General features: G+C 40.3%; 1 protein-coding gene across 1 annotated transcript; it reads right to left on the bottom strand.

The window, feature by feature from the left end:
* Positions 1–188: 188 nt before the first annotated feature.
* Positions 189–10434, bottom strand: ENPP4 (ectonucleotide pyrophosphatase/phosphodiesterase 4). Its single transcript, XM_028736004.2, has 5 exons — positions 10301–10434; positions 7538–7613; positions 5341–6204; positions 4138–4308; positions 189–2706 (listed from the first exon to the last, which is right to left on the bottom strand). The coding sequence occupies exons 3-5, from the start codon at positions 6161–6163 to the stop codon at positions 2342–2344; spliced, it is 1359 nt and encodes a 452-aa protein (XP_028591837.2). The 5' UTR covers positions 6164–6204; positions 7538–7613; positions 10301–10434; the 3' UTR covers positions 189–2341.
* Positions 10435–16099: the final 5665 nt, after the last annotated feature.

Below are 16099 nucleotides of genomic sequence, written 5' to 3'. Positions count from 1 at the left end.
CAAGGTACCACTGTAAGTAGTTTATGACTTGTGACATCAGCCAATGGGTAGGACAGGGTTAAATCCTGCATTGGCCACGGAAGAGGGCAAACAAGAACAAACCCAAAAGGTGGGCTGGTTAGAAATTGAGGTTACCTCTGCAGGCACACATTCTAGAATGAATATAGTCAGAGCCTTGTAGCCAAAAGTTAAACCAGAACAATTTTTTTAATTCATAAGGACAAAGCTTTTCCATAAAACCCCCAAGTAATGCAAACATAAATATCTAGTTAAGGCACCACCCCTTTAACATTCAAAATATAGCTCATATTTGGTATTGCTTTTCCACTTCATCGGCTTGGGTTTATCCTTCCTGCCTGGACATGTAACCCAGCTACACATCTCCAGGAAAGACAGAACTTTTCAGTAATAGTATTCCACAGCCCTGTGAAGTGGATCACCATTCATAATTACTTTTTTATTTGGTAGACTGTTTTGTTACTTGGTGCATATTAAACAAGAGTATTGATTTTCAAGAATGTGTGTGCTTTTTCACTTTGATTGCTACCAGTTTAAGTAGCTATATTGCAAGGGTTAAAACTCCCAGGAACTACTGAAGCATTATCAGGCTTGTACAGCACAGCCACAGCCACATGTGTGGGGGGGGTGGGAGAATCATTTAGCATCATTTCCTATGAGTCATGGTATTACATTGCATCTCCCAACACTATTCTGATAAGCTTGTTTCTCACAAAGAGCTTCAAACAGAACACCAGCAGCTGTAGAGACAAGATCCTCCCCCATAATACTACGTAAAGATGGACTTCAAAGGCTGCACGCACTGTGCATTTAAGCCGCAATACTTCCCCCAAAGAATCCTGGTAACCCCCGTTTACCCCACAATTCCCAATGCCTTTAGCAAACCACTGTTCCTACGATTATAGACCACTCACAAATCCGAAGTTAATTTGTCTGCACACAAGTGTTGCTTGTGTCAGAAGCTCAAGCAGGGTTACCCAAGGGTACCTGTGATTCGAAAAGAGGCAATGAAAAGCATAACCCAGGACCTGCATCTTCACCAACTTTTACACTGTTAAATCTGAAAGCATGTCACCTTCCACTATTGCTACTACATACCGGTAGGTTTGTTTCTGTTCCTTACAGCAGCTCAAAAAAGTAAATGGAAATATAACTGGTCACTTTGGAGTGTAACCAAAGGACTTCTAACCCCATTGCTGTAACTATGAGCAAAGGGTCTGTACAACTCTATAGCCATGCTTGAAATACTAAGGATTAAACATAGGGCCACTTTGTACATCGAGTAGTCATTTATCCCTGAGCCTCTAATCTTCAGACTGACATACATTCTACTGTATAGTACCTTATCCAAATTACAAATAGTCTGCATGTAGATTGGAAGATTCTTGGAAGTTAAAAAAAACAACAACCCTGAATATTCATAGTAACTTCTTAGCTCAAATCAAGGTATGCACATTATACTCTTAGGTTAAAAGCAGAAAGGAATCTCAACTACTTGAGTCTATATTTAGGTAACAAAAAAATTGTTAATCTTGTCCAGAGACAGAAATCAATCAGAGGTACACGCAGGCACAAAGTAGAAGCAGAACTTGGGAGCTGCTTTGGTCTATTAGAAGGGAGGATTGCTAATTTAAAGTACAGTACTATCAGTTTTGCAAGTTCATAAAATAAACTAAAAAATACCTATTTCCAAAATTCTGAAGTTACCATATGCACATAAACACATAAAATAAGTCACAGCATATTTAAATGTTGCTTCAACTAAATGTTTGCAACTAAAAAGCCCTCTGTGCCTGCAATCCACAGAGCAGGAAGTAACGTTTAAAATGCTTTTATTCACATTTCCCCACTAAGTATTTCTAGCTTACAGGGACCGATGTGATCTACATAGCACTAAGGGTTTCTGTTGCTAAGTTGCCTCTAACTTAAATAATTTACCCTTTCAGCACTGTGCTGAATACAAGAAAGTGCAATAATCATCTCCATCAGCCAGCAGAAACAGATCCTGCCCCCACCAGATTTCAGGAGTTGCCAGGGTATCTCCAGAGTTACATAAGAAATGCCCGAAAGCAGCATCATTTGCAAACATTTAAATCTCAGAGTCCTCATCATACTACTCTAGCAGATACTTTATTAACTGAAAGTTTAACAGTGATGCAATGCCTTTTCCATTACAAAACCAGGTCTGTATTCAGAGTTTCTTTTTCAGAGAGGCAATGTTCTTCTGCAGTCTTCTGGGTTGGTATTTATTAAAGTGCATCATAAGATGTTATCCAGTGTAAGTTTCGTATCATATCCAGTTTTCAAAACAAATCAGTGCATATTATCCAATTAAGGGATCGTCGTCGTCTTCCTGAAGCTGAAGTCGGGAAAATGGATGCACAGAAGCCGTTCTGCTCTTCATGATTATTATAAGGCACGTAAGTGTCGTTAACACAATGAAGACACCAATGACTATTCCAATGGCCTCAGGGACATTGATACACCACTGGTCAGCTAATAAGCACTTGGCGTGGCTCAAGGTGCCATTATTGGGCTGAGGCATCAAGCCCAGGATGTGACACATCATTGGATAAATATCAACCGTATAAATGCTATTTTGCCTGTAACCTTTGCGAAAAGCAGGCCCGTGAGCTGCCAAAAATGGATGCATACTTCGAAGGGAGTTATCATAGCCATGGTCTCCTACTGGAAAAAGGGAATGCAAGAGTTGTTAATGTGCTAAGCTTCAACCTGAACAGTTATATTCCCCCCTAAAGATAATCCCGGAACCATAAAAGTGCAGGTTCGTCAAAGTATTCCCACCCCCCACCCCATTACAGATTGGTTTGATACTATTGTACAAGGTATTGCACTTTCCAAATCAACCATCCACTAAAATGGCTATCCTCCATGCAAGTTTCCAAATATTATGTAATAGTTAGCTATGCCTTTGAATTACATGTGAGACCTGCATAACCTTTATTCTTCACCAAGATGTCTAAAAATATACCACAGGAATAAAGTTACTTTGTTTTTGCAGGTGAAAGCAGGTAAACCCTGCTTGTTATTCCACACACTGGGGACACCAGGAGCAGGTTTAGTTCTGTGTATGCCTTTATCTCCCTGTAGCTGGGAAAGCCAACATGGTGGCTACCGGATGATGCTGGATTATAACTCCCATCATCCCAACCATTGGACAACAACAGGTGCCCAGCATGACTAAGACTATTTGGAGGTCACTACCCTAGCCTTCTGACCGCGGGTGGCGCTGTGGGTTAAACCACGGAGCCTAGGACTTTCCGATCGGAAGGTCGGCAGTTCAAATCCCCGCAACGGGGTGAGCTCCCGTTGTTCGGTCCCAGCTCCTGTCAACCTAGCAGTTCGAAAGCACCTCAAAGTGCAAGTAGATAAATAGGGACCGCTCTCCGGCAGGAAGGTAAACGGCGTTTCCGTGTGCTGCTCTGGTTCGCCAGAAGCGGCTTAGTCACGCTGGCCACGTGACCCGGAAGCTGTCTGCGGACAAGCGCTGGCTCCCAGCCTATAGAGCGAGATGAGCGTGCAACCCCAGAGTCGGTCACGACTGGACCTGATGGTCAGGGGTACCTTTACCTTTACCCTAGCCTTCTAGGAGGACTGGTAGCTGTTACTTTACACAGAGGGCAGTAAACCCCACCCCTCAGGGACAGTAACATACATTCTAATCCTGGTGGCTATGGCTGGGTTAGATGAACATTTACTCTCTTTCCATCAAAGAATTCTTGGCATTGTAGTTTGTTAAGGGCTGCAGGGAACTGCAACTCTAAAGAGTAAACAACAATGTCCAGAATTATCTGAGGGAAATAATGTTTCAAGTGTGCTTTAAAGTCGTACTATGTATACAGTCTGTGTTTAGGAAGCCAGAAGGTGACTTTGGAACCACCAGTGTTAGCCTGAACTAGGGTGTGATAAGCGGCACTAATATTTGCTGCATGCCTTGGCAATGAAACTCAGCTTTCATGACTACAGGTGTTTCTAAGCAGCTCCAATGTTTAGGTGGGGATGCGTTTGCACTCCGCATGATTATGTACCTTCCACATGAAAGGGAGTAACTTGCTCCAAATCAGGCCAAGAGAAAACATCCAAAAGGAATACACTTACACCTTGAAAGAGACTCATTCTGTACAATTGTCCAGCCTTCATCAGCAACCAAAATTATGGGCTGAATGCGCTTATTGTGATGGTAGTGGTAATGGTCTGGAATCTCTTCTTTAAGATAAATCTTCATGTAAGCGCTGCAGTTTTTCAGCATGCTATATACATATGTTTCATCTGAAAAGTTATAAAGCAAGGAAGCATACTCTATTATCTTTTGTAAAGCCTGAACATTTACCATTTGAAGTGCATTCCCCACCCTCATCGAAGCTGCAAGTTCAATGCGGATCACATGTTTAATCCTACTGCAGTATTTATCTGGCCCAGTACTTTGCTCTGGGCCTTTATGTATATTTAAGTATTATATTTACAGCCCACCTTTCCTCCAAAAAGCTTGAGGTGGCATATGCTCCCCATTTTATCCTCACAACAAGCCTGCGAGGTCGATTAGGCTACAACAGCTGACCCAAGGGCACCCAGTGAGCTTCATAACCGAGTGGGAATTTGAACCCTGGTCTTCCAGGTTCTATAACTTATTGAAGGTAAAGTGAAATCCACATTTTAGCCCATAATGTTAGTAAGTTATATTGCCAACCACTGCCCTACGCAGGCATGCTACTCATGTGTAAATGCTTTGCACGGGCAGAGATGAGGATACTAAGCTCTACTCCACACCACCGCTATGTCTATCTCCACAAGTTGGAAGGTGAAGTCTAAACTGGGAAGCCATGGAATCTCCCCCATAGTATAGGGGCTTAAAATGTGCAGGGAGTTTCCATAGGAGGTTCCCCACCTATGTAAGGTGATGGACACTGTGATGCAAGGGGTGGGGAAGGCTTATGCAACAACTATATTAGAAAACAGGTCATTTCAAAAGTTCCCAATGTTACCATAAACACATTTGCTATATTAGAAGTGCAACAACAGATGGCACTATAAAGTTTTCTTACTCTCTTCCTTGAAGAGCTATGGTATAGATGCTTAGCGCCCTCTGACACCCCACCCCATCAATCCCCCAGGAAAACAGAAGCCGCCAAACAGCGCAGCTTCACTCACCAAAATCAAAATCTTGCTGGACGTGTTTTTCAAGTTCAGAGATTTGATCTCTAATCTCTAGTATCTTGACTGCTTTGGTCTTAAGTCTCATGTTAAAGCATCAAAATTATGCTTTTTAAAAACAACATCAACATATATTAAGAACATACTTACTTTTTGGCAGTATTGCAGCAACTGGGCTCTTGTCTACTAGAGTGTAGCTATTACGGTCAATGCAGTCATCCAGTTTGATCAGCCTGTCCGGGGAACACTGTGCCATGCCATGATCACTTGTAATTATAACATTAATTTCCTCCCACAATTTGGAAGCCTTTAGCTTCTCAACAAGCAAGCCAATCAAATTATCCACTTCTTTTAATACTCCAATCATGTTTTTCGTATCTTCTGGCCCATACTTGTGCCCACTTGCATCTGGTTCTTCCCAATAAAGAGTAGCAAAACTGACTAGGGGGTTAGAACTGTTCAGCCAAGCAATGATGTTTTCCACCCGTTCATTGAAACCTATTGCAGAATCATATTTCATAAAAAAATGAGGGGTAGTATTGTGAATTTTTACATCTGTGCCAGGCCACATTGCAGAAGCACTCGTTCTGTTTTCCTGCAACTGGTTGGTCACCCAAATAGGAACTGCCTCATTCCACCAAAATGGGTCTTTGTCATTGAATTGTGAAAATGTTTTATTGGTAGCAGCATCAAACATTTCATTTGCCACAATACCATGGCTTTCCTCATACAGCCCTGTGACTATACTGTAATGATTTGGGAAGGTTTTTGTGATGAAAGCATTGGTAATGTCTTCCACTAAAACACCATCCTTAATAAAATCCTGGAGATGTGGAAATTCATATTTCTTCAGATAATCAGCCCTGAAGCCATCAAAAGAAACCAGTAGTAATCTGGGCATTGGTGCATAAGCAGAATGACTACCAGAGCAACAAATGATTCCATAAAAGAAGAATACCAGTATTAAATGCATTGTGGAAAAGGTTTCAAAACACAAGGATGTGGAAGATATACCTAGAAGAAAGTAATTAGAAAGTGTCACTAAGAACATCAGTTCAAAATAGATGTCATTTAAAGTAATCTAAATTACTCCACCTCAATTAAAGTTCCTACAAAACCCAGTTTATATTCTGTTTAAGGCAACTATTGTCTAAAATCCCCATCATAAATTTTATCCCCCAGGGATAAAATAGAACCCTGTTGTAACTTCGCACCATAACTGGTAGGGGCACAAAAAGCACTCTCCCAATGCTACTGTCTGATCTCAGGCACATAGAGATGACTGGACCTCTGTAACACAGTGCTTGTCCATAGCAACAATTTCTTACTATGCTAGAAAATTAAAAATACTTTTTGATTTGTATTACTTAGAAATGACAATTTAGAAAAAGCTCAGCACCTAGTATGATACTTCATTTTATGCATTTAATGCTCTGCCCCCAATCTTATTCCTGTAGTTCTCTATTTTCCTGTACAACTTACTAAACAGCTAGACCAGGTTCTACTTCCTGGTTTTAAATCTGATGCCACAACAATACTCTTAGTTCTTCATTCCCAGCACTACAAATAAATATCTGTAGCTGGTCTCATGCTGTGGAACTCTTCCAACAGAAATTTGGTAGACACCCATTGATTGGGGGGGGGGGTCTAATTTCTCATGAAGACTTATTCAACAAGTCAAATTTAATCATTTTAGTGCTTGTTTTATACTGTTTTAATGATATTTTATTGCATATACAGTGGTACCTTGGGTTAAGAACTTAATTCGTTCTGGAGGTCTGTTCTTAACCTGAAACTGTTCTTAACCTGAAGCACCTCTTTAGCTAATGGGGCCCCCTGCTGCTGCTGCGCCGTTCTCATCCTGAAGCAAAGTTTCTGTTCTCATCCTGAAGCAAAGTTCTTAACCCAAGGTACTTTTTCTGGGTTAGTGGAGTCTGTAACCTGAAGCGTATGTAACCCGAGGTACCACTGTATTGCTGTATGCCACCTTGTTATATATGATAATTTGTGCTATATAAATACTTGCATAAGTAACATAAGTTAACATAACTTCAGTTAAATAATTTGTATTCATTTAGGAACACAGAAAGCTACCTTATACCAAATCAGATCAGTAGTTCATCTAAGCTTAATATCGTCCACATTGGCAATGATTCTCCAGGGTTTTAGACCCTGAAGATGCCATCAACTGCCCTTTTGCATACAAAGCAGATGGAATCGCAGTCCTCCCTATATTTATTATTATTATTTATTAGATTATATATTGCCCTTCATCACAAGATCTCACGGTGGTTTACAAGATAAATGTAACTTGAACACAGTTAAATAATTTCTCAGTGAAGCTTACCTCATTTAAGATTCCTAGCCCAAGTCACTATGTTCAATATTTTCTCCAACACTCAGAGCAACTCATTTGGAAAAACCTTTGTGCAAATAAAAATCAAAAAGAAAAAAAATCTACATTAGAGATAGACTTTTAAAATATATTTTTAAGGTACCTTTTAGAATTTAGTTGTTTGCACAGGTAAAATTTCAGCAAATAAGACAGCTAAAGAAAGCCAATTACAGAACTCTCAGGTTCCTACTTAGCAAACATTTCTGGTCCATAGAAGAGTTATTATTTAGCTTTGCTCTCCATTACAAATCAATAGCCTACTACAAAGTATTTTATTATTTTACCCACCCTTCACCCTAAGGTCCCAGGGCAGGTTACCACAATTTATAATACAACCACCAAAACCATAACCACAAAAAATAACAGCTAATAAAGTAACAGCAACATCTAATACAAAATAACACAACTCATACAACTGCTTATATTAAGATGCCCAATCTTTCTGCACTGGAACTCTTCAAGGCCACTTTATTTAAAAAAGAGATTTCTTTAAAGCCCATGCAGTTTCCCTCTGTGCCAGTTTAACGGAGCCTAAACCCTGTGCCAAGGGGACACCTGTGTCCTCAAGGTCATCGCAGAAATGACGGAAAGCCCAAACCCTGTTCTTAAAGAGCACTTACTACCCCCCTTCCACACACCCCGGGCAGCATCTTGAGCCCAGAGCCAACTGCCCCACAACCACAGGGCTGCCACCCCTCTCCTTTATTTATTCCATAGCAGTTAAAGAGCGCTTGGCTGTTGAAACGAAAGCAAAAAGAAACAAAACCAAAACCCTCAAAGCAATTAACCTTTGGGTTGCAAGTTGCTTTGGGTAAGATAAAGCAGCTTGCAAAATAAAAAAAAATATTATTAATAATAATAATCAGGGCCGGATTTAGGTTTGATGAGGCCCTAAGCTACCGAAGGTAATGGAGCCCTTTATATGTCCAGCTGTCCTTTGTCAACAACAAATTGTCACTGTTTTTTGTGTTGAATATACACTATATGGTATATGGACCTAATAGGTATCTAAAGCCATTTGCACATAACAAAATATGTATTTTATCAATGTAACTGTTGAACTGAAATACAATTAAGAAGTAGTATAACAACATATTAATAGTGAAATCATTATTAAGCTCTAACTTAAAATGTTCGGAGGCACATTACTTACATCATATATCTTTCTTTTTCCTTTCTCCTCCTGTGAAGAGGCTGCATCCTAATGTTTTAATGTATCTTAATCTTTTAAATTGTATTTTAATCAACTTGTTTTTATTACTGGTTGTTAGCCGCCCTGAGCCCGGTCTTGGCTGGGGAGGGCGGGGTATAAATAAAAATTTATTATTATTATTATTCATTATAGGAGCCTACACAACACCAAACACTTATACAAGGTTCTGGCGACTTCTGTTTCAGAGTATCTGAAGAAGTGTGCATGCACACGAAAGCTTATACCAAGAACAAACTTAGTTGGTCTCTAAGGTGCTACTGGACATTTATATACTTTATTGTCACTTTTACAACTTGTATACAGTGAGATTACACAAGCACCCCCCCCCACAGCTCTCTTTATATATATAAATACAGTGTGTGTGTGTGTGTGTGTGTGTGTGTGTGTGTGTGTGTGTGTGTATATATACTGCGTCAGACCAACACCTACCTACCTGAATCCACCTGCGTCAGACTACCTACCTACCTGATTCCAACACCAAACACTGTTGCTGTATGTAGGTTTTATTTTATTTGTGTGGGTTTTTTTTATCTTATATTTTGGAAATGTACACCCAGTTTCCCCCCCTATTAAATTTTTTGGGGGGGCCACCCAAGAGGTGGGGCCCAAAGCTACAGCTTGTTTCGCTTACACGTAAATCCAGCACTGATAATAAATTAATAGTAGTAGTAGTAGTAATAATAATAATAATAATAATAATAATATCATCTTCCCTCTCCTGTATTTCGTAGTTGCAGCCACTTCTGGAGAGGAGCACCACAATAAATTAATAAGAATAAGAATAAGAATAAGAATAAGAATAAGAATAAGAATAAGAATATCTTCCCTCCCCTGTATTTCGTAGTTGCAGCCACTTCTGGAGAGGAGCACCACAATAAATTAATAATAAGAATAAGAATAAGAATATCTTCCCTCCCCTGTATTTCGTAGTTGCAGCCACTTCTGGAGAGGAGCACCACAATAAATTAATAATAATAATAATAATAATAATAATAATAATAATAATATCTTCCCTCCCCTGTATTTCGTAGTTGCAGCCATAATAATAATAATAATAATAATAATAATAATAATATCTTCCCTCCCCTGTATTTCGTAGTTGCAGCCACTTCTGGAGAGGAGCACCACAATAAATTAATAATAATAATAATAATAATAATAATAATAATATCTTCCCTCCCCTGTATTTCGTAGTTGCAGCCATAATAATAATAATAATAATAATATCTTCCCTCCCCTGTATTTCGTAGTTGCAGCCATAATAATAATAATAATAATAATAATAATAATAATAATAATATCTTCCCTCCCCTGTATTTCGTAGTTGCAGCCACTTCTGGAGAGGAGCACCACCCGCCCGGCAGCCGTTTAAAACGAGAGGGGGGGCCGTCGGACCTTGGCGTCGCCTCAGCCGCCCCCTCAAACCCACCAAGACCCCCCTCGCTCAACCCCTCCTGCCGACCCCGCCGCCGGAAATAAGCGCGCTCTCCCCGCCGCTTTACCTCAACTTTCCTTCCTCCTCCATCTTCCTCCTCAGGCGTCGCCGGCGGCGGAGGAGTCGGCTGCGCCTGCGCACTGGCCGCCGCCCGCCGTCACCTGGACCAACGGCCATTAACGGCCCGGAACCTTCGGAGAAGGCGCGGGGGGGCGCCCTCTGATTGGTCAAGCGCGCCCTCAGACCCCGGATCCCCATTGGTCCCAGCGGGTCGGTATAAATACCATCGGCATCAGCATCATGTCAGCCTCATTGACAGGTGCGTCAGGCCGGGAGCGGGGCAGTTCGCTGAGGGGCTTCCTTAGCGCTCGCTTGCCGGTCTCAAATTTTGGCTCCTTTTTTGGTTTATTTCATTTATTTACCTCATAAAATTCAAGAGACCACTTGATTATTATTTTTTAAAGATAAAAATAAAAAATAAAAATTAAAAAGTGGTGGTGGTGTTTTTAAAAAAAACCGACCTCAAACCTACCTGAGCTCTCGCTTGCCGGTCTCAAATTTTGGCTCCTTTTTTTGGTTTATTTTATTTATTTACCTCATAAAATTCAAGAGACCACTTGATTATTTTATTTTTAAAGATAAAAATTAAAGTGGTGGTGGTGGTGTTTGTTTTTTTAAAAAACATACCTCAAACGTACCTGAGCTCTCGCTTGCCGGTCTCAAATTTTGGCTCCTTTTTTTTGGTTTATTTTATTTATTTACCTCATAAAATTCAAGAGCATAGCTGTCAACTTTTCCCTTTTTTGAAGGGAAATTCCCTGATTCCGAATAGGATTCCTCGCAAGAGAAGGGAAAAGTTGACAGCTAGGTTCAAGAGACCACTTTATTATTATTTTTAAAGATAAAAATTAACCAAAGTGGTGGTGGTGGTGTTTTTTTAAAAAATACACACCTCAAACCTACCTGAGCTCTCGCTTGCCAGTCTCAAATTTTAGCTCCTTTTTTTGCTTTGTTTTATTTATTTACCTCATAAAATTCAAGAGACCACTTGACTTTATTTTATTTTTAAGGATAAAAATTAACCAAAGTGGTGGTGGTTTTTTAAAAAACCTACCTCAAACCTACCTGAGCTATCACTTGCCGGTATCAAATTTTGGCTCCTTTTTTTGCTTTGTTTTATTTATATTTCTAATAAAATTCAATTTAACTTTTATCTTGTTTATTAAAAAAAGTTTGTTTGTTTGTTTTAAAATCTACCTCAAAGCGGTTTGCAAAAAAAGGACAAAACAATAAATTCGGTTATTTTTTTCTTTTCTTTTTACAATGGTGATTTAAAAACACACGGAAAGTTAAAACAGATTTTTTAAAAGCCCACCCCAGCATTTCTAAGCACCTGGCTAGTTTTGCCCAAATGAAAATGTCTTTAAGCGGGGGCTGAAAGGAAGGCAGCGAAAAGGTGCCTGTCATGAGGCAGGGAGTTCCAGAGGAGAAGCATCTAGATCAAGGGAAGTCATAGTGCCACTGTATTCTGCTCTGGTCAGACCTCACCTGGAGTACTGTGTCCAGTTCTGGGCACCACAGTTCAAGAAGGACACTGACAACCTGGAACGTGTCCAGAGGAGGGCAACCAAAATGGTCAAAGGCCTGGAAATGATGCCTTATGAGGAACGGCTAAGGGAGCTGGGCATGTTTAGCCTGGAGAAGAGGAGGTTAAGGGGTGATATGATAGCCATTTTCAAATATATAAAAGGATGTCATATAGAGGAGGGAGAAAGGCTGTTTTCTGCTGCTCCAGAGAAGCGGACACGGAGCAATGGATCCAAACTACAAGAAAGAAGATTCCACCTAAACATGAGGAAGAACTTCCTGACAGTAAGAAGGGGGAGGGGGGAGCAGTTGCACAAAGCACAGCAATCTGCTTTCATTTTTAAAATGATTTTCATTTATTTATTTGCTATTTTACTTTTAAAGGTAAAATAGGAACAAAAGGCATACAATTAGGATAAGTACTAGGTACTCAGTAAAAAATAAAAATATGTCCCCTACTCTCACTAGCCAATGTTCTGCCCCACCAACAAAATCACTGAGTTAATTAACAGGATTTTAAAATGCTATAGGGGGAAAAAATCTTTTATTAATAATAATTTAACTGTTGATGCATCTAGGGAGTACTTCGAAAGAAAGAACACCAGAAATATGATCTTTGATAGAACCCCTAAATAAATAATACTGGATACAGCACCAGGTACGGGAATGAATTTTCATACATTATAGAAATATGGAAAGATGAATCTAAGGAATCAAATATGAAAGATGTTTAAAATCTCCTTTTTAAAAAAGTCTGAAGCCTTTCTACTGGGTATAATTGGTACAGACATTCCTAAAAATCTGAGAAAGGTCTTTATGTACGCAACAGTTGCAGCAAAAATTTTAATAGCAAAAAATGGAAAGGAGAAACTACCCCGACTAAATTGGACTGACAGGCAAAACTATTGGAATATACAGAACTAGCAAGAATGACAGGAAGAATTAGAGACAATACAGAACAAACTTTTGTTAGGGAGTGGGACATTTATAGAAAATACCTTGAAGAGCATTGTAAAAATGTAAATCCTCTGGCAGGCTTAGACTGATTCCTGTATGAACATAGAAAACTTTGCAAAAATAAAACTTGGGCAAAGTTTGAAGAGATAATGAAAAGCGGGTTACATAAAAGAAAACCGGGACCCTTGATGGGGTGGCTGGAAGTCACAATGGAAGTTACGTTGTAAGAATTTACGGTAATTTATCCTTTGTAAATCGTAGTAATCTTTGGTTCTTTTTGGTTGATTATATTTTTTCTTTTTTAATAAAGCAATAAACATATTTTTAAAAAATGAAAGGGAGGGAGCCTGTTGCCTTCCAGGTAGTGGGACTCCAGCTCCTATCAGCCCCACCCTGAATGGTCAACAGTTGTAGTCCAACAACATATCGAGGGCTACAGGTTCCTCATTTATGAATTTATAAATTTATAAATCATTCCTGATTTAGCACCTGGGGTGTGCTAGAGACTCAACGCCTTCCCCAGGGGGCTTATCCTCAACAGGATAGGTAGGGGAAAGGTAAATTGAAAGCTGCACTGGACGGGGCTGATGGGAGTTGAGCTGTTTTGCCAAACACCTGGAGGGCACCAGGTTGGCAAAGGCTGCTCCAGAGAGAAGGGAATGGGAACTACATGCTAGAGCTGCTTGCTTGCAAGTCTGTTTTCATTTCACCAGGCTAATCTCCAATCCCCCTGAAAGATTTTGAAAGCAAAGCTGGCTGCTGAACTTCCCTGATTATTTTCAGCCTCCAAGGAACAGAAGAACCGCCAGCATCAAGGCAATTTCCTCCTCGCACAGCATCTTTCCTCACAATGCTCCTGATTAGTTTTACTGAACTGCCTCTTGTCTGGTTCTTGCGCTTTGGTGGGGGAAGTATTTTTGATTGCTTGGTGTTCCCAAATTCACAGGTGACCTTAACGGGAAAAATTCAATTTCATCAGGTAGCAGACAACGTGACAGTGTAATTGTCTCTATCAGGGAATGACAACTTTAAAATTTTGAGAGTCCATTCTGTTCCCTATGCTTCCATTTCTTACAAATCTGCGAGAGGCCATGTAGCATAGTGGTTACAAACCCAAACTAGGACTGGGAAGAACTGGATTCAAATCCCCACTTGCTTGGTGACATTGTTTGGAACGCTATCTCTCAAACTCACAAGGTTGTTGGGTGTGGGGGGAGAGACAGGCAATATTGAGCTACTTGGGGAAAAGGTGGGACTTAAATAAGAATGAGGCTGGGGAACAAATTTGATTCAGTTTGCATTTTAAAACAAATTACAACATTTGCACTCTCCAGGAAAAACATATGAGAACCAAAGCACAGCCATCCTTCAAAATTCACACTTATCCAAATTTTGTGACGCAGGTCTCCAAATACATAGCATATATTATTGGAAATTGTACATGACAATATATTAATCAAAGTAACATACAAAAATGCATTAAGTTAGGGGAAACTGCTTGCCAAAATCGTACATTTGTTACTTCCGAGACAGACGGATGCCAGCAAGTTCAAATGCCAAGCTGTATACAAAAATGTGCTTATTAGGAGAAATTTGCACTAAAACGCCAATTTTCATCAGGATTTAAAATTCACATCTTTCTGTAGCAATGTGGAGAAGTGAATTTAAAATTGGAAAATGAGAAACTAAGAAAACCAAAAGTGAAAGATCCTTTAATCCCTATATAAGAATGAACTATGATAAAACTCTTTTATGTCTCCCTACATTCTCGCTCCTTCTTTTAACTTGAAGCAGACGTGGCATCCTTGTGATCATCTTTGCTGCTGTGAAAATAGGCTCTGATCAAGCATTGACCCACTATATTTAGGTTTCTTTTGCATTCCCTGCTTTTTTCTGTTCTGAAGTTTTCCTCCTTTCACCTCCACCTGCTTCCAAGGTGTAATAAATTCTTCATGCCACAGCTCAAGCTGCTAAAGCAAAATGCAGTTATGTTTTTAACTGTCAGCAGGTGACAGTATTGCTTTATTAGCCTTTGCTGTTAATGCTTTCTTGGTCGGCATCAATTTTTCAGCCCGTGACCTAGAAATATAAAAAAGATGAGGAAGAAATCTCACCTGCCAAAATCTGGCATTTGGGGCTGCTATTAAAGGCACACGAGTCATTAAAAATTAGTCGATTTTGGGAGCTGTCAAAGCCTTTGCCATCTATGGCTGCCCATTTTTATGCCTGGTTTTGCAGGATACGTACAGTACTTGGATTTTTTTTATTGTAGTTTTGTGTGCTATCGATAATAGTCAGTAGGTGGCGGTGATGGGGTCTCTGCTATGGCTTTGCAACATCATTAAATTGCAAGAAAAAGGTGGTGGTGGGGAACCAAGTCATCTTTATTGTAACACGCTCTGCTTGGACTGGATGTTTGCCTAATGTCAATGGACTGGGAGTTCCAGTGCTCTGAACTGCAAGTTTGCCTTTTGTTGTTGTTGTTTAGTCGTTTAGTTGTGTCCGACTCTTCGTGACCCCCTGGACCAGAGCTCGCCAGGCACTCCTGTCTTCCACTGCCTCCCGCGGTTTGGTCAAACTCATGCTGGTAGCTTTGAGAACACTGTCCCACCATCTCGTCCTCTGTCGCCCCCTTCTCCTTGGGCCCTCCATCTTTCCCAACATCAGGGTCTTTTCCAGGGAGTCTTGTCTTCTCATGAGGTGGCCAAAGTCTTGGAGCCTCAGCTTCAGGATCTGTCCTTCCAGTCAGCACTCAGGGCTGATTTCCTTCAAAATGGATCCATTTGATCTTCTTGCAGTCCATGGGACTCTCCAGAGTCTCCTCCAGCACCAGAATTCAAAAGCATCAATTCTTTGGCGATCAGCCTTCTTTATGGTCCAGCTCTCACTTCCATACATCACTACTGGGAAAACCAGAGCTTGAACTATACGGACCTTTGTTGGCAAGGTGATGTCTCTGCTTTTTAGGATGCTGTCTAGGTTTGCCTTTAGTATTCATGTAGGTAAATTATCTGAATGCAGCTACTTTCTCTCTTCACTTTCATAATGGGTGAACTGGTTGGAGGGAAGGAGAAGTGTGTGATCGTGAGTTAGTGAGAGGAACTGGAGGAGCCTGCAATGATTTGCATGCTATTTGGAAGTTTCCTATGGAACTCAGTGGGACTTACATCTGAGTAGGCATGCTGGGGGGTTGGCCTGAAAGTCTCTTTCGGTGGGATTAAAATATATATATATGGTTCTCGTTGGTTCCTCTGCCTTGAAAAGCCAAAAGGAAGACACACGAAAAGGTCAAGCATCATTTCCAGCCTTTCTCAATAAAGAC

Source organism: Podarcis muralis, chromosome 8, assembly GCF_964188315.1.
Source record: "Podarcis muralis chromosome 8, rPodMur119.hap1.1, whole genome shotgun sequence".
NCBI lineage: Eukaryota > Metazoa > Chordata > Lepidosauria > Squamata > Lacertidae > Podarcis > Podarcis muralis.
Note: the sequence above shows the minus strand (reverse complement) of the source record. Positions and strands in the feature narration are given on the sequence as shown.

Coding starts and splice junctions, on each gene's coding strand:
- ENPP4 (XM_028736004.2), bottom strand. CDS start 6,163: ATGCATTTAATACTGGTATTCTTCTTTTATGGAATCATTTGTTGCTCT. Junction 4,309..5,340: donor TGCTGCAATACTGCCAAAAA/GTAAGTATGTTC, acceptor ATAACTTTTCAG/ATGAAACATATGTATATAGC. Junction 2,707..4,137: donor GAATGAGTCTCTTTCAAGGT/GTAAGTGTATTC, acceptor CCCTTTTTCCAG/TAGGAGACCATGGCTATGAT.